At 38.1% G+C, this 24,971-nt stretch overlaps 1 protein-coding gene across 10 annotated transcripts in view; it reads left to right on the forward strand.

The window, feature by feature from the left end:
- Positions 1-24,971, forward strand: part of TFB1M (transcription factor B1, mitochondrial) — an 82,912-nt gene that overhangs the window by 16,667 nt on the left and 41,274 nt on the right. For 5 of the 10 annotated variants that reach the window (XM_085010578.1, XM_021083526.2, XM_085010406.1 and 2 more), the window contains 3 exon segments: positions 2,116-2,224; positions 3,568-3,719; positions 13,309-13,428. In XM_085010578.1, the coding sequence (XP_084866704.1) occupies positions 2,116-2,224; positions 3,568-3,719; positions 13,309-13,428 (381 nt within the window). 10 annotated transcript variants of the gene reach the window in all.

The raw sequence follows: 24,971 nt of genomic DNA on the forward strand, positions 1-24,971 counted from the left end.
AAGAAACAAATACATAAATGGAAATGCAGCTTTAAACCTAGGAAAGGAAGGTAAATGTGGATCATATCCATTTTCTGGTATGCAGCTGTGTGTGTCAGTGTGGAAAAATTAACATTTCAAACGTGATTGAGTTATCAGAACATGAAAATGAATGCCAAAGAGCCAAATTTACATTGTTTTGTTTTAGTCTTAATTACTAATTAATTTCTGACATTGCGAAACATAAGCTTTTAGTTCTGCCTTTTTGTTTTTAGAATGCTAATTTGTTTTGTTTTAATTATGTGAAGCATAATTATAGAAAAAAATTTAATGTTCTTCATTGATGGTAAATGCTATCATTAAATACAGTTTTTATACAGTAAGAGCCTTTCCCATAGAGAGCTATCTCCTTTTTTATTTTTGTAATATATTGAGGTTATTATATTTTCTAAGAGTTGTCTGGAACTCATCAGATTAAGTTTTAGCAAATCATGACAACTTAAAATAATCCATAAGTACATTGATATCAGAGGTATACAATTATTTTTGCTACCATGGCCAAACATCAAACTAGATGATTTCCAGACTTAAAATGTTTAGCCTCTAACCAGTATACACATTTCAGCTGTGTATTTCTGAAATATTACTTGTATAATTTTAACTAATTTATCAATGAAAAAAAATCTTTGTAAGTTTCTCTACTTTACAAATTTGAGGAGCCCCAAATCTCACAGGCTAGGAGAGGAATTTTCCAGCATTCACAGAAAACTAAATGCCATTTGGTCATTAACTTACTCATCTACTTATGAAATATATATGAAGCACTTACTGTGTACAGTTGCAGCTGCAGGGGACGTGAAGAAACAGGTACTGCCCTTAAGGAGCCTGTGTTGGTACAGGAGTAAGAACCCTGCAGACTCAAGGGGGCTGTGATCTGCAGCTGGGGGCCTTGGTCTGTGTCTCCTCACTGGCTTCGGTGGTGTTGCTTTAATCCTTCCTCTTGTCTGAGCTGGTCATGGGGAAAGTTAGGAGAGAAAAATCAGCTTTGATTAAGCTGGAGAAACAGGTCCAAGGGATGCTTAGGGCAAAAGTTCATTGAATTGGAGCCAAGGTTCTCTGGGCTCCCTGAGCTGAGATTTAGTGTAGGAAGACGGTAACCTCTTCCTTTGTAATTTAGACATGTTTTTCCATTGATTATATTCACTTCTGCATCTTAAACCTTACAAGCTCAGGGATTGTATCTGGAGGGGTTTTTTGTTTGTATTTTACTGAGGACGTCAAGAATCAAGTCTCGTGTTGGGTCCCGGGCACTTAACACGATGCAGATTTATAGGTGGCTTAGCTGTAAGGCTCTTTTTGGTTAGGCGCCAATACTTCAGTACTGCGAGAGCATGTCTTAAGGTATGGTGCTCAGGTAGATGAAATGGAGGGAAAAAAGATAAGGGAAAGCTCTCTTTCTTTCTTGTTTACTTAGAAGCGCTTAAGAGAGAGGGAAGCAAAAATAGGTTGGGAGGTAGCTTTTGTTAAGACATGCAGGATAATTCATCAGGCCGAAAGTACCTGTGGATCAAGAAATACTTTAAGGCTACTCTGGTCAAGGGAGTGTCTCAGTTCCACATACAGCTTGGCAGTGACAGATGACTTTCTACTTTGTTGACTCTACTCGAGGCTTAAGGTAAAGATCTTGGTTATAAGTAGACTCCTCTGTAAAATCTTAGACTATGAGGATTTAATTGAATTACGTTCATCTTTCATGTGATTTGCTCCTAGTCAATTTTCAGTATATTCTCATTGTAATGTCCTTAGTCTCTAATTTAAAAACATAGATAGGAGTTGAGGTTTTGCTAGATTTATATAGAAGTCCAGGTCATTCTGAGGGTCAAATTACGTTAATATTATTATTTATGAAGTTATAAGCTGTTGTTAAACTATTATCTGTGACCTCTCAGTCATTCATACGTGTTAAAAGTCAAACACCACAATTGTCTGCTGCAATGGACACAGTAAACTATTAGTTCATTAATGATCACTCTTAGTCTCTGGCTTTTCAGATTAATGATGCACAGATTTGAAGAAAAAAATTCTGCTTTCTTTCAAAGTGTATAAGCTCATTTTATTGACTTTTTTGTAAACTAGATGCTTTCTGATGCAGCACCTGGAAAACTGAGAATTGTCCATGGAGATGTGTTGACATTTAAGATAGAAAGGGCTTTTCCAGAAAGTCTCAAAAGACAGTGGGAGGATGGTAAGTGATTTTGGGTTGGTTTTCTTATTTTCTTTTATAATTATTTAGATTACAAATATTTAATTATTATATATTACCAATGTTAGTGTATATTTACATTTAAAATTAGAGGAACAGAATTAAATAATGTGCATTACAGGTTTTTTCTGCTTTTCCACTTTCTTCCAAAATACAAAATCAAATTACTTTTTCTTAATTTTAGTTTGTCTCATATTTTTCAAGTATTTGGGATTCTATTCAAATAAACTTGACATTTTTATGATACCATGCAAGGATGGAGTGAACTATGAGTGTTATTTTTTTCCAGTTGGGGAAAAAAGAAGTGTTTGAGTAAACCAAGCCATAGCCAAGCCTCTGTTTTAACTTTATTTCCATTGTCTTTCACAGGCAGTGACTAACCAAAACATTCTTCATTCAGTGTTTATTGGGTACCTGCTGTGTGCCAGCTCCTTGGAATACATAGATCTGGGGGTGTGTTTTTTGCCCATAAAACCCCTTAGAACAAGTGGAGGGGCCGTGGCGGTGCATCCCCATTTCTGCATTCCCCATCTCTGGCCTCTCCACGCCTGGCTGCTTCAGAGACCCCGGCGCTTCCCCTCTCCGCCCGCCAGCGCACTGTTCTCTTGTCACCACACTGCCTTTAGGTTTCTGCTCTGCCCCGCCAGTCACAGACACAGTGACCCACCTTCTAACTGCCTGTTTCAGACCTTCTCAAAGTTCCCCAGCATTGTCTGTTACTCTCTTCTAGAAGATGTCTCTGCTCCTGTCTTCCCTGATTCCAGGCTGTCCTATTTTTCCTTTCACGTTGTTGTGAGCCTTCTCGGACTATCCTGTGCTGGTGATTATTTTTCCACCCACATCTTGCATCTCATTTCTGAGGTTGCAGGGTGGGGAGGGCATCTTCTCAGGCAGCAGATTTGCCTGACTCTCTGCTCCTGTGGCTTTTCTTACCACGTGTGTGTTGCACACACGTATATCTTCATGTCTGGCCTGTATCCTCTCCCTGGGCATTTGGCAGTTTCATCCGGGGCTCTATAGGAACTTTGACCTCATTGTGTCCCAAGCAAATGATCTTTTTCCTCAAACCAATTTTTTGTATTTTTACTAACCGAAACTTTGGCTGACTAAATACTAATTAGGTAGGATTTTTTTTCCAGTAATTCAAAGCTGTTTGTGAGAAAACACTGCTTCTAAGGAATAAATGGATTGAAAATACTCGGCCATATCTTTTCATGTATTTTTGTTTGATGCTGTTAATATTGTTTGATTTTACTCTGAACTAAAATTGTTTTCAGAATATATTGATGAAATCATTCCAAGTTGTTTTTTCTTATGCCAACCAGATCCTCCAAATGTACATATTATTGGAAATCTGCCTTTTAGTGTATCAACTCCACTGATTATTAAGTGGCTTGAAAACGTTTCTCATAGAAATGGACCTTTTGCTTATGGCAGAACCCAGATGACACTGACTTTTCAGAAGGAAGTGGCAGAGGTAAGTTTTAAGTTTTTCTGGCTATTTTTTCACATGATCAGATTGCCAAACAAAACAAAAAGAACGTGATAATCAATTTGGAGTTGAGAAAGGGAAGGGGGTTGGGTGTCTCATTACTTAGTAAGTAGATTTTTGACTCCCACTATGCCTGCTAGGCATTCCCATGGCTGGAGTGTTCCAGGTTGGTCTCTAGAAAATAAACCCGCAGGGCAGGTAAGAGCAGTTTTTGAACTGCAGAGGGAATCTGTGAGCTATTAGTGTATTTTTCTTGTTAATTTTATTATGACTTGTAAATGCAAAAGAGAATATAGTGGCTATGCCTGGCTTTGTATACATATGGCTTAATACAAAAAACACTGCAATCCCCACCACCCAAGTCAAGCTACTAATGAAATCACCAATGCCTTTGACACCCTCGTGTATGCCTCATTCTGATTGCATCTGCCATCTGCTCCTGCAACCAAGATAATCTATACCATGGGTTTATTACTCCCTGCACAGTTTATCATGTAGATTTTTATCTGTATAATTAATATGCTTTAGTTTTGTCCATTTTAAACTATACAAATGGGTTCATATAGTATGTATGCTTTTTATCCTGGTCTGCTCATGTTGTTCAAATCTGTAGTTTATTTTACAGCTGTTTACAATGAACTCTATCTGTCAGATTTATCTGTCCATTTTCCTGTTTGGGGACCCTGCATTAGTTTCAGTGTTTCATTATTATAAAACAAAGCTGTCATGAACATATTTATGTCAACTGGTACATGTAGGCAAGATCTCCCGAGGGTATATACCTGAAAGTGGCCATCCTGGATCATAGCTCTGCAGATCTTCGGCCTTGGTAGAGAATGCAGCACGGTGCTCTATGGTCAGGATGCCTGTTTATCTTCCCCGAAAAGTGTGTGTGAGTTCACTTTTCTCCAGAGCTTTTCCAGGACTTGCTGTTTCCAGATTCGTACGTTTTTTGTTAATCTTGGGAGAATAGTGTGCTCTTGTGCTTCTGTTTTGTCTTTTGCTGATTTGTAATGAAACTGAATGCTATTTTACGTGTTTATTGACCTTCTGGATAACCTTTTTTTTGGTCAAGTGCTCTCCTTTGTCCACTTTTCTGTTTGCTTTTCTTTTTCTCGTTGATTTGGAGCAGTTCTTATATGTTCTTCATACTAGTTGTTTATTAGCTAAATGTATTGAGCTTTCTTCTTCCACTAACATGTTATGTTGTCTATTTACAGTGTCTTTGAAGAGCAGATGTTCTTAATTTTAAATTTATGGCTAGTACTTTTTATGTCTTGTTGAATACTTTTATATTTTGAGATCATGAAGGTATTTTTTCTGTTATCTTCTGGGAGCTTTATTGTTTTATCTTTTACTAATATCTATAATCCACTTGGGGCTGATTTTTGCATACGGTTGAAATAGAAGTCAGTTTTCCTATTTTTAGCATGTGATCCCAATCAGCCTGGCACCATTTATGGGAAAGTCTGCCCTTCATTGACCTCTATCAGCACCTCTGACATAATGGCAAGAGCCTATCGAAACGTTGGTCTCATTAGCCACACCAAGAAGAAAGATGTGAGAGCTAGGAAGCAGAAGGCCTGGTTCAGAAGACAGAGGAGGGAATCTTCAGGAAGAGCATTCACATTGCATCAGAGCAGGTGAATAATTTGGAAGAATACTTACGTATTTGTGTATATCAAACAGTTATACAGGTTGGGAAGAATAAATAGAAAATTTCATACAGGAGGGATTAAAGCACATACAACATCCTTACTGGAAAGAAATTTTATTGAATATTATTTGGGGGTGTATAATTATTTATTTTGGAAGCCTGAGCGGGGGGAAGAGACTTTAGTATTAAAAAACAACAAAACTTTGCTGAATCTCAGAATATCACTGAGATAAATCAGGAGAAATATTTTAGCTTTGGAAGGAAAAATGATAGTAAAGGTGCTCTTTTTTCCAAATTGTATTTTTCAGTAACATTTTAAAATGTAGTGAAATTCCAGGGATCATCCTGAGGAATGGACCTGCAAGAATGGATTAAGAAATTTTGAAAGAAAAGATGAGCGAAGACTTGCAAATCAGATGTTAAAATGTGTAGTGAAGCTCTCATAATCAAAGCCCTATGAGATGACACAAAACCTATCAGTGGCTAGATTAGAAGATCCAGAATCAGGTCAGAACTTAGTACATACATGATAATAATCAAATCATAAATCAGAGAAAGACTTATGAAGCAAATGCATAGCTATTTGGTTAATTCTTACAAAAAAACTTAGTAATTCACCATACATAAAATACAGTTCCTATTACTGTGTCTTCAAATTTACTACTCTTTTTTTTTTTTTTTTTTTTTTTTTTTATAGAATCTGTCAATTTTACTCAATTTATTTTTCATTTGAGGTATTTTTATCTCTAGAAGTTCCATTGAGTCTTACTGTATCTTCGCTTTCTCATTGGGGTCATACTTTCCTTGGCATCCTTATGCATATGTATAATATTTGTAATAGTTACTTTAAGATCTTTACCTACTAAGTTCATTACCTCTGTCATTTCTGCACTGTTTTTGCCAGTTGATTCCCACCTCCCCTCACCCCCCCGCCACATCATGCACACACTTTGGGTCCCGTTTTTTCTGTTTCTTTGCAAACTTGATAATTTTTGACAAGATCGTGAATATGCGAAGTTTTTATTTTTATTTATTTATTTTTTTAATGTTGTTGAGCGCCGAGTTTTGTTGTATTGGGTTGAGTGGTGGGTTTTGTTCTGGCACATGAATAAGTTACTTGCAGTTTGCTTTGAGCTTTGCCTTTAAGCTTTGTTAAAATGGGTCCAAAGTAGCCTGTGATCTGGGGCTGAGTCCTGCTATTAATTCATGACCTTTTTGAGGAATCCACCTGGTGCCCGTGTATTTCAGGGGCTCTCTGCTTAAGTTCTTGGGGATGCAGATTATTTGTAGCCACACGTGAGCTCACTCTTGTCCTACAGCTTTCCAATGGAACCTTCTCCGGCCTCCCAAGCCTTGAGGAGTTAACCTCGTGCACTTAGAGAGGCTAAGTGCCAGGGCCTGAAGGAGCGGATCTCAGGAGTCCTGGCTCACTCCTTTCTCTCTCTGCCTTGCCTACACCACTGCCTCTCCCCCCGTGTTCCTCTAGATCCAGTAGTCAGTCCCACAGAGTCTGCCTACCCCCTGGCCTCCTGGAATGGCAGCCTCTGTCTCCTCCAGTGCAGGAGACTCCTGGGTTGTGTGTGTTCCTCCTCCCTGTGCGCGGCCCGGGAATGGTCTCCAGGCTGTAAGGCGGGTGGTCCTGAGGCTCGCCTTCTCTCCGTGTGTCCGTGATCACACTCTCGCACTGCCTGTTGTCTGGTTTATGAAAATTGTTCTGCTTCATAGTTTCTGTTAAAAAAACAAAAAACCTTTTAATAGCAGGATTCCTTTGAGACTAGACTGTGTAACTGCATTAGTCCATCTCTTTAGATGACTTCCTTAGAAATAATTTGCGAATGTATCATTAGAATTTCTTTTCTTCAGTCCATCCCTCTTTTTACCTCCATTCCCTTCTGTCTCTTTATCTCCACTGAAAACCCTTCTAGTGGTTTTCAACGGGGAGTGATTCTACCACACCTGCCCGTCAGGGATATTTTTTGGTTGTTGCAACTTGGAGGTGCTTGTGCGACTAGTGAAGAGAGGTCAGGGATGCTGGTAAACATCCTTCAGTGTGCAGGACAGTCCTCCGCAGCAAATCACTCAGCATTAACCGGCACAAATGTCTGTAACGCCCCCATCAGGAAACTTTTAGAGCATTTGGCCATAAAATCCACCATAGAAATACAGAACCCTTTTATATCGGTTAGAAACTCTAAGACGACTTCCTCTCTTTCTTAAGGTCCTAGTCCTCGTGAATCTATGAATTCTCTTCTGTTGGTTTGAATTGAGGCCATGCTAATAGTCCTTTTTGTTGGTTTTGTCCTTGAGTTTTTTGGTTTTGTCCTTGAGTTTTTTGCTCCGATGACATGATTATTATGGTATTTCTGTTCTTCAGTAACACAATAGAAATGCAAAATACTGTGTATTCTGATTCTTGGTGGGAAAGAGCAAAGGAACAGAGGCTGAAGAGGTGGAATAACATTTTCAATGACTCACTGTCAGTCGTGGTTATTAATAATAGCGTTGCTTCCACTGCACCCATTTTTCTTTAACAACAAGTTGATTTTAGTGAAACTTTATTATGAATATTGAGAAGAGTTTATATTGAGTCTGTAATTTGCAGAATGCTTTAGAAGTATGGGTTACAACTGGTCCTCTGAATTTTCACATTTTTACAAGTGAAAATTTCAGTGTAAGACTATGTAGCAGCATTTTCTTATACACCTTTTCCTTGACACTGTCATATTTGTAATTTTGTGTTTTAACCACAGAAAACAATTTTAATTTTAAAACTTTTTTTTATGAAAGGGTAGTTGATTTACAATGTTGTGCCAACACAGAAAACACTTTTTAAACACTTGCTTTGCAAGTTATAGAACAGAAATGGGCATGGTTGTCATATTCCTTTCTCTTACATGTACAAAGTGTAAATGTAAGAATTCAGCTCATACACATTAAGGGGCTCGTAGGTAGTTTAAAGTTACAGCTCATAAAATAGAATCAGACTGTTAGCCATAAATGAGACCTTAACAAATCTCATCAACCTCATTTTATAGATGATGAAACCGAGGCTCAAAGTAATTTAATGTCTTCCAAAGGTCCTGGAGTTAGTTACAGGGAAAACTGAACTTGAACATAGGTCATATGTTTTCTGCTGAAGTCATGATGTTCAGGTTCTTTGTGTGACTGGACCTGTGGTCTTTTCTTCCTGGGTCCATCATCAGCCTCTTCATCTCCTGCTTTCTCCAGGGGACCCTGGCTGTTTAATGGCCCCATCCCTGGAGGAGAGAGAATCACCTCTCCATTAATTATGTAGATTTCATTGTCCCTGATGTTTGACCATGTGGCTTTTCAAGAATAAGCCCAATTTTTCCAGTTGTACTAAAAATTATTTTAGATGATTAAGGGGGAAAAAAACACTGCCCTTGCAAATTCTCTGATCCCTTGTTTTTCTTGTACTTAATCAGAATGTTTTTAAAATCCCAAGGGTTAGAGATTTCCTTATACTGAAAAATTACCTGGTTTTGTTTCTTGGTTTTTCTTTTTCAGATCATCCATCTTGTAATGGAGTTTGATTTTCATAGCTTTACTTTCCTCTATCAAAGAAATATCAACTCCTCTTTGAGTGGTTGATCCACCATTTAAGTTTTTTGCTAGCTTTTAATGAAGTCTTCTGTGGAGTTTTCTGGTCTGTGACTTGAATTTTTCCCTAATTAGGTTAGAGGCAGGTATGTGTGCTGCTTTCTGCTATGACATGTTGTCATCTCCACAGGCTATGTGTATCTTGCTGCAAAGATTAGATGGGTTACATTAATGGATAGGGACACCCCTTCCCCTGGCAGAACTGGGTATATACGCCTCTAAGTGAAATACAGTTAAATGTCTTTATATCAAATTAGCTTACCTTCCTTGCCTCCCTGGTTTGCTTTTTGGTTAAAGTAATTTTCTTTTTTCTTTTTATGGCCATACCCACTGCATACGGAAGTTCTCAGGCTAGGAGTCGAATCAGAGCTGCAGCCACCAGCTTAAGGTCACAGCCACTGCAACGCTGGATCCAAGCTGTATCTGCAGCCTACGCCACAGCTCTCTGCAGTGCCAGATCCTTAACCCATTGAGCGTGGTCAGAGATCAAACCCACATCCTCATAGATGCTAGTCGGGTTCTTAACCCACTGAGCCACGACAGCAACTCCTGGTTAAAGTGATTTTTAATTTTCTCTTCCTTTCATCAGTGAGTACCCTCATTTCAGATGTAAAATACTGTAAGAAAATCCAGGATGAAATAATAATTTTTAAAATCTGGGCATTTCTTTTGGTTTATTTTCAAATTCTGTGATTATGTTCATGCTAGATTTTAAGTTTTTAAACAAAGCTGCTTAGAAGTGTGCCAGTTTGCACAGTGCATCTTAAAAAATTTGAATTTTATGCCACTGGAAAAATTAAGTTCCTTTTTTTCCTTTATGAAGAATCAGAGATGTTTTTTACCATTTGCTCCATAAGCTTATTCTTTAACTTAAATCTACTCTTACATTATTTGTCTTTCTTTTTGATCCTTGCTTGAGAGTATGTACAGTTCTTAGTTTTGCATTTTAGTAAGGAAGAATTTATTTTATTGTATATAGTAACAACACATCACTTGTCTTGAACTCGACTTCCCAATAATTTTACTGTCCAAATGTAGACAAGAGCCAGGTAAATTAAAATGAAAATTGGTGAGATGAGAGATGGCTTCTGAGTAACAGAATAGATGCTACACAATCTACAGTTAACTTTGCCCACAGGAAATTTTCTCAGCATCTCAGATTAAAGCCTCTTTTTAAATCTTACTTAAAGCAAAGCTCTTACAAGCCGAATTATGTAGTTTTTCATGCCCACAGCTGGTTAGAAGCAGCCAAGTAAAAGGGGCTATTCGAGGCTGACACATGATAGTGAAGCAGTAAAGAGAACACCCAGCACTGTAAGTGTAACTCAGAAAGCAGCCTGTCTTTGGTTGGTGGTAGGGCACACCACTGCTACACCTGGCCGAGGCTTATTTCAGTAATCATTGGTATTTGTAATGTTGATTCTGTATCATTCATAAGAGGTTTAGAACGTCCCGTGAGCACTTACAACACAGAGCAGCAGGATACATTTTAGAAAAATAAGTATGCCTAATTTTTTTATCCACCTCTCAGCTCTGTTCAATCTTGATATATTGCCATATTTTTCATATTTTCAAGAAATAAAATATTATAGATACATGGAGCCCTCTTTATCCTTTCTTTCCCTGTTCTTTATTGAGCTGTCTTAAAATTGATATTCATTATTCATGAATGTGTTTTGCTTGCTCTCACATTTCGATGCATAGATATATACACGCAAACAATAAGAAATAATCCTTTGAAGTTTTTGTATGAATGGAGTCATATTGTACACATTACTGCCACTTAATTTTTTTTTCTTTTTGTCTTTTTAGGGCCACACCCACGGCATATGGAGGATCCCAGGCTAGGGGTCTAATTGGAGCTACAGCCACCGGCCTACGCCACAGCCATAGCCACGTGGGATCCAAGCCGCATCTTCGACCTATACCACAGCTCATGGCAACACTGGATCCTTAACCCACTCTTAGAGGGCCAGAGATTGAACCTGCATCCTTGTGGGTACTAGTCAGGTTCGTTAACCACTGAGCCGCGATGGGAACTCCCACTTAATTATTGTTGACTCTATTTTGGGATTTATGTCAGTAAACCTTGTTACTCATTGTAACTGTTATTTCATATTCCGTTGTCAAAATTAACAGTTTTATTATTCATTCACCTGTTGATGGATCCTTATGTTTTTCCACTTTTCTAGTATACTACATGCAGTGTTGCAGTGAATATTCTTATACGTACCTCCTTGCAGAGTGTATAAGTTGTTCTGTAGGATATATTCGTAAAGGTAGACCTGCAGGATCATAAGGGTTTACTCAGCTTTAGCGCTCCTGTGTATATTGCCAGATTACAGTCCAAAGTGCTTGTGCCCCCTTCCCCTCTGCAGCAGCGTGGGAGAATTCCTGTTGCTCTGTATACTCGTACACTCGTAAATACCAGGTTTGGTCACGGGTTCTTTAAATTTTGTTCATTTCGTGAATATGAAATTGAATCTCATACAGTTTTAATTTGCATGACCCTCATTTGTAATTAGTTAGGTGTAATTTATTGTTAAGGTTCACTTGGGTTGCTCTTACCATATTTCTCATAATATTTTATATTGTTTATCTTTTGATTGTTGATCTACGGGAAGGAGTTTTTCTATATTCTGAACACTAACCATTTTCAGATCATAAGTTTCAAATGCCTTCTCACAGTCTGTGGCTTATCTTTATAATGTTTTTATTATATAGAAGTTCTTAAATAGAGTTCTTAAACAAATGTATTAGTCTTTTATGGCTTTTGCTTTTGCACTGTTAAGAAATTCTTCCCTACCTTTGGGGTCATAGAGATTTACTTTTTTTTTTTTTTGCTTTTTAGGGCCACACCCGAGGCATATGGAGGTTCCCAGGCTAGGAGTGGAATCAGACTGTAGCTGCCAGCCTACACCACAGCCACAGCAACACGGGATCCAAGCCACATCTGTGACCTACACCACAGTTCATTGCAGTGACGGATCTTAACCCACATCTTCATGGATCCTAGTCAGATTTGTTTCTGTTGTGCCACAGTGGGAACTCCTACTTATAAATTTTTGTTTTAACGTGTTCTTTTTCACTTACTGTTAATTCACTTGGAATTTATTTTGGGTTATGGTATGAGATAATGAACCTACATTTTCCTTCCTGTAGATACTAATATCACTGAGTGATCCATTCTTTTCCCACCAGCAGGTACCACATCACATGTGTCACATTTCAGATGTCCACATATGCCCACGTCTCTTCCAGTGGTTTGTTCCATTGGTCTATTTGTCTGTGCCTTTAGCCATACCATACTGCCTTAATTTTGATAGCTGGGGAGGTGAGTCACCCCAGCTCATCTCCTCACAGCGCTCTTCCCCTGTCCCCCCACCCTGTTGATGTTCTTCAGGGGGTGTCCTGGCTAGTCTTGACCCTTTGCTTTTTCATATAAAATTTACATGGGATTTCAAGGTCTTTTTAAAAATCTTTTTGTAATATTGGTTGAAATTGTGCTTATGAGTTAATTTGAATAGACTTCATTTTAAAATTAAAGTTTGGGTGCTTAAAAGAATAAATTACAAGTTTTTTGTAAAAATTTGTTGGTCAAAAACAGCCAATTCTTCAAGAGTTCAGAACATTCAGGGTTTTATTACTTTTAAATAAAGAAAAGCACACTATTGAAAATGTTGATTCAGATATTGGGGTAGTTCATAAAATAAAACATCTTTAGATCTTCATTGTTCTTGCTAATTTCTTCATTTATCAAATATTTATTGATTACTTGTTTCATATAGTATCTCCTACATAACATAACATAAAATCCCAGAAGCTAGTGGTAGGGGAATTTTATTACCTGATTTTTTTTTTTTTTTTGAGTGCATTTTGTCTGATATGATTCCCACGTCTTAGATGTAGCTCAGTTGGTGTTGGAGGGAAATGTTCCTCGTGGCTGTGTGCTTCGCCTTTAGAACTTGCCTCAAAAAATCCACCTAGGCCTTCCTCTTGTGGCTCAGCAGGTTAAGGACCCAGCGTTGTCTCTGTGAGGACGCAGGTTTGATCCCTGGCCTCACTCAGTGCGTTAAGGATCCTGCGTTGCCATGAGCTGTGGTGTAGGTCGTAGATGCAGCTCGGGTCTGGCATTGCTGTGGCATAGGCTGGCAGTCGCAGCTCCTATTTGACCCCTGACCCCTGGAGCTCTGATTTGATTTCCATATGCCACAGATGCAGCCCTAAAAAGGAAAATATATGTAATGTTCATCAGTAATGAATTATTTGCTGAAATTTCTTTTCTTCCTTCTGCAGAGACTTATAGCCAGTAAAGGAAGCAAGCAGCGTAGTCGTCTTTCCATCATGGCCCAGTACCTCTGCGACGTTCAGCACGTCTTGACAATTCCAGGTCGGGCTTTTGTCCCCAAACCAGAGGTGAGTTTCTCTTTGTTGCAGTATGCCAGAATTAGGATTTTAACTATAATCTTTGCTTCTTTGAGAATGTGTCACAGGAAATTATCTCTAGAGTCTGGTCTTAAATTCAGACTATAGGGAGTTCTGTTGTGGCTTAGTGAGTTAAGAATCCAACTAGTATCCATGAGGATGCTGGTTCGAACCCTGCCATCACTCAGTGGGTTAAGGATCTAGCATTGCCACAAGCTGCAGTGTTGGTCACAGACACGGCTTGGGTCTGGTATTGCCGTGGCTGTGGCGTAGGCTGGCAGCTGCAGCTTCAGTTCAACCCCTGGCCCAGGAATTTCCATATGCCCCATGTGTGGCCCTGAAAGGAAAAAAAAAATTAAAACTATACCATAAGTTTTCTTTATCTCTCCTAAATAAGAACCATAAAAATCACAATATGAATAGTTTTGTTTTTTTTGTTTTTTTCGTAGGGCCACACCACGGCATATGGAGGTTCCCAGAGCTGTTGCTGCCGGCCTACACCACAGCTTACGGCAACGCTGGATCCTTAACCCACTGAGCAAGGCAAGGGATTGAACCCGCAACCTCATAGTTTTTAGTTGGATTCGTTTCCACTGTGCCATGAGAGGAACTCCTGAATAGTTCTTATTCTAGTTTTTCTTCCCCTTAGACAGGATGACCAGATGTCAGGGTTCATCCATGTTGCCCTGGTGGTGGTGTTACTATTATTCCCTTTCACCCTGAAAGTATTCCAGCATAAAAGATAAGTTATATGATCACTCAATCCTCAAAAAAATATTTTTGGAGTTCCCATTGTGGCGCAGCGGAAACGAATCCAACTAGGAACCATGAGGTTGTAGGTTTGATCCCTGGCCTCATTCACTGGATTAAGGATCTGGCATAGGTGCAGCCCTAAAAGGCAAGAAAAAAGAAAAGAAATCAATGTTGTTTTGTGGTTTCTGATGGAGACTTCTAAACAAAGTTAAATCAGACATTATTTATTTATTTTTACTGAAATATATTGACATATAACATTGTGTAAATTTAAGGTGTACAGCATGTTAATTTGATGCGTTTATATATTGCAATATAATGCCATTGTAGCAATGATTAGCCCCTCTCTCAAATCATATAATTCTCCTTTTTAGTAGCTGAAATAGTTAAGTCCTAATCTCTTAGCAAGTTTGATTATAGTATGATATTATTGTCTGTATTCACTGTACTGTGCATTATATCTCTGGGGTTTATTTCCTACTCCTTGTAAGTTCAAAACTTTAACAGCTTTTTCCTACCCCCCTCTCTCCTGGCAACCACCATTTTATAAGCTTGGCTTTTTAAAATTCCACATATAAGTGATAATGTGTGTACTTATCTTTCTATGTGACTTATCTCACACCATAATGTACTCAAGGTCCATCAATGTCACAAATGGCAGGATGCCATCCTTTGTCATGGGTAAATAATATTCCAGTGTGTGTGTGTGTACATTGTCTTTATCCATTCATCTATCAGTGGACATTTAGGTTGTTTCCTTATCTGGCTGTTGTAAATAATGCCGCATGAATATGGAGGTGCTTATGTCTTTTTGAGTAAGAGTTTTCTTTTTTCAAATAAATACCTGGAAGTCAAATTCGTGGATCATATAGCAGATCTATTTTTAATTTTTTGAGGAAACACCATACTATTTCCATAGTGGCTGTACCAATTTACATTCCCACCAACAGTGCACAAGGGATCCCTTTTCTCCACATCCTCACCAGCATTTGTTATCTTCCTGATAAGTCTTTCTAACAAGTGTGGGGGATATCTCATTGTGGTTTTCATCAGCATTTCCCTGATGATTAGTGATGTTGAGCATTTTTTCATATACCTTTTGGCCTCTGGGATGTCTTCTGTGGAAACACGTCTATTTGGTTTTTTTGCCAGATTTAACCAGATTTGTTGTTGTTATTGAGTAGTGTGAGTTCTTTATATGTTTTGAGTATTAATTCCTTATCCAATATATAATTTGTAAAAATTTTCTCTCATTCTGTTTGTTGCCTTTTCACATTGAGAATTATTACTCTTGCTGTGAGAAAGCTTTTTTTTTTTTTTTTTTTGTCTTTTGTCTTTTTGTTGTTGTTGTTGTTGTTGTTGCTATTTCTTGGGCCGCTCCCGCGGCACATGGGGGTTCCCAGGCTAGGGGTTGAATTGGAGCTGTAGCCACCGGCCTACGCCAGAGCCACAGCAACGCGGGATCCGAGCCGCGTCTGCAACCTACACCACAGCTCACGGCAACGCCGGATCGTCAACCCACTGAGCAAGGGCAGGGACCGAACCCGCAACCTCATGGTTCCTAGTCGGATTCGTTAACCACTGTGCCACGACGGGAACTCCGAGAAAGCTTTTTAAGTTTATAGTCCCATTTGTTGATTTGTGCTTTTGTTTTTATATCCCAAAAAATCATTGCCAGGACCAATGTTGAGGAGTTTATTCCCTACTTTTTTCCCTAGGAGTTGTATAAGATCAAGTCTTAACGTTTTAAGTGTTTGATCCATTTCTAATTAATTTGTCTGGGTGGTAGAAAAAGAGGATCCAGTTTCACTGCTCTGCATGTGTTTATCTGGTTTTACTAACATCATTCATTGAAGAAACTATCCTTTTTCCCTTGGGTGCTCTTGGCTCCCTTGTCAAATATTAATTGACCGTATAAGCAAGGATTTAATTCTGGGCTCTATCCTGTTGCATTGGTCTGTGTGTCTATTTTTTGTTCCAGTAACATACTGTTTTTATTACAGTAGCAATGAAGTATAGTTTGGAATCAGGCAGTATGCTCTTTCCAACTTCGTTCTTTTTCTTCAGTATGGCTCTGGCTATTCAGGAATCTCTGTGGTTCCATACACATTTTAAAATTCTTTTTTTTCCATTTCTTTGAAGAAGGCCATTGGTATTTTAATGGGAATTGCATTGAAATCTATAGATGGCTTTGGGTAGTTTTGGACATTATAATATGAATTCTTCAAATCCATGAGTGTAAAATACCTTTCCATTTGTTTGCATCTTCCTCAGTTTCTTTCAGGAAAGTCTTGTAGTTTTCACTGTACAGATTTTTCATTTCCTTGGATAAATTTATTCTGAAATAGTTTATTGTTTTTGATACTATTGTGAATGGATAGTTTTATTTCTTTTTTCAGATATTTCATCTTTATAGAAAGCAATGCAGTTACTTTCTCTATGTTGGTTTTTATGTTCTTCAATTTTACTGGAATTGTTGATTACTTCCAACAGTTTTTTGGTTGAGTCTTTAGGATTTTCTATGTACAGAAACATCATCTGCAACTAATGACAGTTTTACTCCTTTCCCAATTTAGATGCTCTTATATCTTTGTCTTATCACTCTGGCTAAAGACTTCCGATACTTTATTAAATGAGAGTGGCGATAGAGTGGGACATCCTTGTCTTATTCCTGATGTTAGAGGAAAAACTTTCAGTTTTTCTCCATTGAGTATGTTAGCTCTGTGTTTGTCATATGTGGCCTTAATTATATGGAACTGTGTCAACTATGTTCCTTACATATCCAGTCAGCTGACTGTTTTTATCATGAAAGGACATTGTGTTTTCTCAAATACTACTTCTGCATGTAGTGAGATGATCAAGTGATTTTTATCTTTCATTTCATCAGTGTGATGTATTATATTTATTGATTCGCATATGTTGCACCATCCTTATATTCTAGGGATAAATCCCCCATGATTATGATGTTTACTCCTCTTTATGTGTTCTTGAATTTAATTTGCTAATATTTTGTTGAACTTTTGCATCTGCATTCATTAGGGATATTGGTCTATGGTTTCCTTGTGGCATCCTTATCTAGGTTTGGTTTCAGGGTAATGCTGGCCTCATAGAATGAGTTTGGAAGTATTCCCTCATTTTTTTGGAAGAGTTTGATAAGGATTGGTGTTAATTCTTTCAATGGTAGAATTTTCTAGTGAATCCATCTAGTCCTGGGATTTTCTGTGTTGGAAGGTTTTTAGTTACTGATTCAATCTCTATGCTCGCTATTGGTCTGTTCAGATTTTTGTTTTTTTTTTTCCTGATTCAGTCTTAATAGTTTGTGTGTTTCTAATAACATCTATTTTCTCCAGATTATCTAATTTGTTGGCATATACTTTTTCGTAATAGTCTTATATGGTCCTGTGTATTTCTGTATGGCTCTGTGTGTTTCTGTAGTCTCAGTTGTAATGTCTCCTTTTTCATTTCTAATTTTATTTATTTGAAGCTTCTCTCTTTTCATCTTAGTCTGGCTAAAGTTTCGTCAATTTTGTTTATCAAAGAACAAATCTGTTTGTCTTTTGAACAAGCTTTTAGTTTTGTTGATTCTTGCAGTTTTTCATTTTAATGTATCTTGGATAAAGTCTTTTCACATTGAGATAATAGGGTGTCTGTTAGTTTCTTCAACATGTATGCCCAATTCCTTCCCCAGGTTTAAGAAGTTCTCAGCAACAATTTCTCTAAATACCCTCTGCCGCCTTCTCTTGTTATAGCCCTCGTATCTGATAGCTCTTGTAGGGTTTTAAAAGTGAAGACTTAAAAAAACTTAGTTCTCATTCCTGAGTCATTTTTAAGTTTTTGTCTTCCAAGTTGCTAATTCTTTCTTTAATCTCATCTCCTCTTATTTTCTAAGCTGTTATGCATTTTTCTTCTCATTCATTGAACTCCTCATCTCCAGAATTTGGTTCTTTTTATTTCAGTCTCTTTGGTAAAGAATTCCTTCTGTTCATTATCAAATTACCTTTTGGAGTTTATTTTTAGGTCATTGAATTTCATCATAACAGCTATTTTGAATTCTTTATAAATTAGATTATAATATTCTGTGCCTTTGAGTTTTGTTACTGGAGAATTAGCATTTTCTGATACCATATTACCCTGATTTTTCATAGTGTTTGATGAAATGTGCCTCTGCCATTGCATTTGAACTAGTGGTTGTTTTAAGTTCAACAGACCAGTGAATAGAAACTCTTGTTTTCCAGAAGGGGTAGAGTAGCTCAAGTTTTTGGTTTCTTTTTACCTGACCTGGTTTTAGGGCTGTGCTCTGGAGGTTTTTTTGTTTTTCAGTTGTGGGGTTTTTTTTGTTTGTTTTTTAAGTGCCATGGAAAAATCTGGTGGCTTAGCAGTTAAGGATTCAGCTTTGTCACTGTTGTGGCTCAGGTCACTATGGTGTAGGTTCAGTCTCTGGCCTGGGAACTTCTGCATGCCACAGGGCACAGCCAAGAAAGAGGGAGGGAGGGCCGGGAAAGAGCTGTGGCAGAGTAGAGGAAGGTTTGGGCTGAGCATCTGGGGCTTTGAGTGCTCACAGCCCAGTAAGGACAGTCCTTGAATGGAGGTCCTCTCGAGGTCCGTGGGCGGACCTCCTGCTGAAGTCCCAGGGTAGATGGCAGGAACAGTACCTTCCATACCCTTCATCTTTCTTGTCTGTGCCTCTCCCTCCCCACAAAGCCAGATGCTGCAGGAGAGAAGCGGGTCCCTCCAGTTGAGCTCTGTGCAGCTGAGCCCTTTCTCTCTCCATCTCTTCTGTGAGGAGGGAGGTCACCACTGTTGCTGTGAAAGCCTGGCAGGTTGCTCTAGGGAGGGAGGGGAACTAACTCCCCAAGTTCTTCCTTTGTGCCTCCAAGCTTGTCTCTGCTGTGCCAGTCTGGCTGGACCTCCACAAGTTTTCTGTCTTCCTGCGTGTCCACCCTCTTTTTCAGTCTCCAGTTTTGCTCCCTCCACCCTCACTCACCAAGGCCTTGGGGGCTCACTGTCTTCCTTGGATCTGCAGCCCCTCCAGGGTCCTGTCTGCCTACTTTCCGAAGCACAGGTAGGTAGCAATCCCTTGTGTCATGTGCAGAGGCTCTCTTGTTCCATGAATGACCAATGAGTTGTAAATAAAAGAGAGAAAAAAGAAATGACTCATGCTGCCAAGGTGCTGACATCACTTTCAAAATCCAAACATTATTTATCATGTTTTTTTTCCCCACTCTTTTGAGACCTTGTTTTGACAATATTGTTTGTCATCAACCATCTATGGAGAAATACTTGGATATTAAACTAGGCTCTTGACTACTGTATGCAAATCACAGAAGAATAAATGCTAATGACAGAAACAAAGCTTCTCTGCCAACAATATAAATCAATAAGCCAGTGTCTAGTTTAGCAAAACCACTGCTGGATCAGTTACTACAGAATATGTGTTCTAAAATTGCACTTATATCTTCATTGATGGTATATTGAGCCCAAACTACATGGAAAGCCCTAAGCTAGTTAGAGACGGAGCAGTGACAGGAATAGGAGCCCAGTCAGACATCTGCCTTCAGGGAAGTTCACAGCAAGTGAGGAACAGATTTCTTCTTGCTTGCTGAAACTCCCAAGTATGAAGTCCTGCATAGCTTCCTTCACATTGTTCACTAATATAAGTAAATATCATGAACAAATTGTGTTATGTGACTTTTAGATTGAGATAGAGACATAAGTTACAGGTCGAGAATGGAGCCCCTGACCAGTAGCGTTTGACCTACTTGTACACATTGAACCATGATCTGAGGCATCTCCGTGGTCTTTGCTGCCACCTTCCACTTCCTCTGCTGTGTTGTCTCCCAGTGTTGGCCAAGCTTTCAGGTGATATTAGGAATTCGGTTCATCCTGCATTTACATAACAGACTTAATTGTCTACTTTTTCTAAATCAAGCTTAGTATTACCTCCCTTTAGCATCTTGAGCTTTCTTCAGACATTGTAAATGATTTCTTCCAAAATAATAGGCCCTGTTAGATCCTAGACAAAATTTGATGACTGGGGGTTGGGGGAGCTGGGGGTTTGGGATGGAAGTGCTGTAAAATTGGGTGTGATGATCATTGTACAACTATAAACGTCATGAAGTTCATTGAGTTAAAAAAGAATTTGAAGTTCCCCTTGTGGCTTAGCAGAAACAAATCAGACTAGTATCCATGAGGATGCAGGTTTGATCCCTGGCCTCACTCAGTGGGTTAAGGATCCAGGGTTGCCGTGAGCTGTGATCACAGTGGCGGCTTGGATCCTATGTTGCTGTGGTGCAGGCCAGCAGCTACAGCTTTGATTTGACCCCTAGCCCAGGAACTCCACATGCTGCAGGTGCGGCCCTAAAAAGCAAAAAAAAAAAAAAAAAAAAAAAAAAAAAGAATTTGATGACTATAGGTATCTTCTTATACATCATCATCAGATTTAACAACATTGGTGCTTTGGGGGATTTTTTTTTTTTTTATCCTAAAAAAAAAAACAGGTGGCCATTGAAATGAAGAAAACTTGAGTCCCCATATAGCTGTTTTTCTTCTTGCACTGCATAAATATTTTGTATATAACATTTTGAATAATATCAGACCCATTTATATCAGAAACCAAGATCTCTACTTTCAGGCTTTTATAGTTACAGTTGTTATCATAATCCAGAATCTTTAGGCTATTTTTTAAGTTGAATTTTTTTGTTAAAGTATAATTGTTCCCATTTCTACTATATAGCAAAATGACCCAGTCATATATATGTATACATTTCCTTTCTTATGTTAGCTTCTATCATGGTCTATCCCAAGAAACTGGATATAGTTCCTTGTGTTAGACAGCAGGACCTCATTGTTTATCCACTCTAAATGTAATAATTTGCATCTACTAACCCCAGACTCCCAGTCCATCCCTTTCTCTCTCCCCTCCCCCTTGGCAACCACAAGTCTGTTCTCTCTGTCTGGAGTCTGTTTCTGTTTTGCAAATAGGTTCATTTGTGCCATATTTTAGATTCCACCTATAAGTGATAGTGTATGGTATTTGTCTTTCTCTTTCTGACTTCACTTGGCATGAGAATCTCTAGTTCCATTCATGATGCTACAAATGGCATTATTTCATTCTTTATGGCTGAGTAGTATTTCATTTTACATATATGCACATCTATATCACATACATATATATCACATCTTAATCCATTCATGAGTCTGTGGACATCTAGGTTGTTTCCATGTCTTGACCACTGTGAATAGTGCTGCTCTGAACATCTGGGTGCATACACCTTTCTGAGCTGTATTTTTGTTTGGATATATGCCCAGGAGTGAGATGACTGAATCATATGGTAGTTCTACATTTAGTTTTCTGAGGTACCTCCATACTGTTTTCCATAGTGATTGTACCAGTTTACATTCCCACCAACTTGAAGGAGGTTACCTTTTTCTCACACTGTCTCCAACATGTGTTATTTGTTGACTTGTTAATGATGGACATTCTGACCATTGTGAGGTGGTACCTCATTGTACTTTTGATTTGCATTTCTCTATTAGTGATGTTGAGCATTTTTTCATGTGCCTATTGGCCATGTGTATATCTTCTTTAAATAAATGTCTATTCAGGTATTCTGCCCATTTTTCAGTTGGGTTGTTGGGTTCTTTTTTCTGCTGAGTTGTTTAAGTTTGGTATATTTTAGAGAATAAGCCGTTGTCAGTTGCATCGGTTGAAACTTTCCTCCCATTCCGTAGGTTGTCCTTTTTTTTTTTTTTTAATGGCTTCCTTTGCTGTGCAAAAGCTTGCAAGTTTGATTAGGTCTCACTGGTTTATTTTTGTTTTTATTTCTGTTGCCTTGGGAGACTGACCTAAGAAAACATTTGTATGGTTGATATCAGAGAATGTTTTGCCTATGATTGCTTCTAGGAGTTTGATGGAGTCTTGTCTTACTAGTTTAAGTCTTTAAGCCATTTTGAGTTTATTTTTGTGCATGGTTTGAGGGTGTGTTCTAGTTTCATTGATTTACATGCAGCTGTCCAGTTTTCCCAGCGCCACTTACTGAAGAGACTTTTTCCCATTTTATATTCTTCCCTCCTTTGTCGAAGATTAATTGACCATAAGTGTCTGAGTTTATTTCTGGGTTCTCAATTCTATTCCATTGGTCTGTATGTCTGTTTTTTTACAGTACCACACTGTCTTGATTATTGTAGCTTTGTAATACTGTCTGAGGTCTGGGAGAGTTATGCCTCCTGCTTGATTTTTGTTCTTCAGGATTGATTTGGCAATACTGGGTCTTTTATGGTTCTGTATAAATTTTTGGATTGTTTGTTCTAGTACTGTGAAAACTGTCATGGGTAATTTGATAAGGATTGCATTGAATCTGTAGATTGCTTTGGGTACTATGGCCATTATAACAATATTCTTACAGTCCAGGAGCATGGACTATCTTTCCATTTCTTTGAATCCTCTTTAATTTCCTTGATTAATGTTTTATAGTTCTCAGCATATAAGTCTTTCACCTCCTTGGTCAGGTTTATTCCCAGGTATTTAATTTTTTGGGGTGTGATTTTAAAAGGTATTTTTGTATTCCTTTTCTAGTATTTCATTGTTAGTATACAGAAATACAACCGATTTCTGAATGTTATTAATCTTGTATCCTGCTACTTTGCTGAATTCATTGATCATTTTGAATAGTTTTTGTGTGGAGTCCTTAGGGTTTTCAATATATAGTATCATTTCATTTGCATAGAGTGACAATTTTACCTCTTCTTTTCCAATTTGGATACTTTTAATTTCTTTTGTTTGATAGCTGTGGCTAGGACTTCCAATACTGTGTTGAATAAAAGTGGTGAGAGTGGGCATCCTTTTTCCAGACTTTAGCAGGAAGGCTTTCAGCTTTTCTCCATTGAGTGTTGTGTTGGCTATGGGTTTGTCATTTATGGCTTTGATTATGTTAAGATACGTTCCCTCTATACCCACTTTGGTAAGTTTTTATCATGAATGGATGTTGGACTTTGTCAAATGCTTTTTCTGCATCTATTGAGATGATCATGTGGTTTTTGACTTTTCTTTTGTTAATGTGGTGTATGATGTTGATTGGTTTGTGTATGTTGAACCACCCTTGTGAACCTGGAATGAATCTTACTTGGTCATGGTATATGATCTTTTTTATGTGTTGTTGGATTCGGTTGGCTAAAATTTTGTTTTGAGAATTTTTGTGTCTGTATTCATTTCTTTTTTGGTAGTATCTTTGTCTGGTTTTGGAGTTTGGGTGATGACGGCTTCATAGAATGTCTTTGAGAGTGTTCCTTCTTCAGTCTTTTGTAAAAGTTTAAGAAGGATGGGTGTAAGTTCCTCTTTGTATGTTTGGTAGAATTCGCCTTTGAAGTCATCTGGTCCTGGACTTTTGTTTGTAGGGAGCGTTTTTATTACATATTAATTTCAGTTCTAGTGATTGGTCTGTTCAATTGATCTGTTTCTTCTTGATTCAGTTTTGGTTGGCTGTGTCTAGAAAGTTGTCCATTTCTTCTAGGTTGTCAGATTTGTTGGCATGTAATTGTTCATAGTATTCTCTTAATGGTTTTTTATATTTCTGCAGTATCCATTGAGATTTTTTTTTTTCCTTTTTCATTTCTTATTTTGAGTTCTTTTCTCTCCTTTTCTTGATGGGTCTAGCCACAGGTTTATCAATTTTGTTTACCCTTTCAAAGAACCAGCTCTTGGTTTTATTGATTTTTTTTTTCTGTTGTTTTTGAATCTATTTTATTGATTTCCTTCCTTATGACTTTAGGTTTTGTTTGTTCTTCTTTTTCTAATTCTTTTAGATGATGAGTTAAGGTATTGGTCAATTTGACATTTTTCTTGATCTTTTGGGGAAAGCTTGTATTGCTGTCAACCTTCCTCTAAGAACTGCTTTTGCAGCATCCTGTAGATTTTGTGTGGTTGTGTTTTCATTGTCGTTCATCTCAAGGTATTTTTTAAATTCCTGTTTGATTTCCTCATTGACCCATTGGTTTTTTAATACCATGTTATTTAGTCTGCATGTAGTCAGTTTTTTCTCATTTCGTCTCTTTCTTTCTTTCCTTTTTCTTAGGGCGACACCCACAGCATATGGAGGTTCCCAGGCTGGGGTCAAATCAGAGCTTTAGCCACTGGCCTGTACCACAATCAGAGCAATGCCAGATCCAAGCCGCATCTGCAACCTACACCATGGCTCATGGCAACATCGGATTCTTAACCCACTGAGTGAAGCCAGAGAGCGAACTTGTGTCCTCATGGATACTAGTCAAATTTGTTTCCACTGAGCCACGACGGGAACTCCTGTCATTTCTTTTCTTGTGGTTGATGTCTAGTTTCATGCCATTGTAGTCAGAGAAGATGCTTGGAATAGTTTCTGTACCCTTAAATTTGTTGAGGTTAATTTTGTGGCCCAGTATGTAGTCAATCCTAGGTAATGTTAATGTGCACTTGAAAAGAATGCATATTCTCATTTTTTTGGATGTAATGTCATCAAAATATCAATTTCTATGGTGTCATTCAGGATATCTGTTGTGTTGTTGATTTCCGGTCTAGGTGATTTACCCATTGATAAGAATAGGGTATTAAAGTCTCCTTTAACTCTTTGTTTTTCTGTTGCTGCCTTTAGAATCCGCTCCTTATCTTTAACTTTTGCCATTTTTATTAGTTTCTCTTGGTGGAAGTCTGTTTGGGTTCAACTTGTTTGGGTTCATCTGTGCTTCCTGTATCCAGATTCTCTATTGCCTTCTTTAGATTTGGAAAGTTTTTGGCCATAATGTTTTCAAAT

The sequence above is a fragment of the Sus scrofa genome, chromosome 1 (genome assembly GCF_054392235.1).
Source record: "Sus scrofa isolate SSC_HxYL_T2T_F1_AM1 chromosome 1, Sscrofa_HxYL_maternal_Yorkshire_Landrace_v2.0, whole genome shotgun sequence".
NCBI classification, from domain to species: domain Eukaryota; kingdom Metazoa; phylum Chordata; class Mammalia; order Artiodactyla; family Suidae; genus Sus; species Sus scrofa.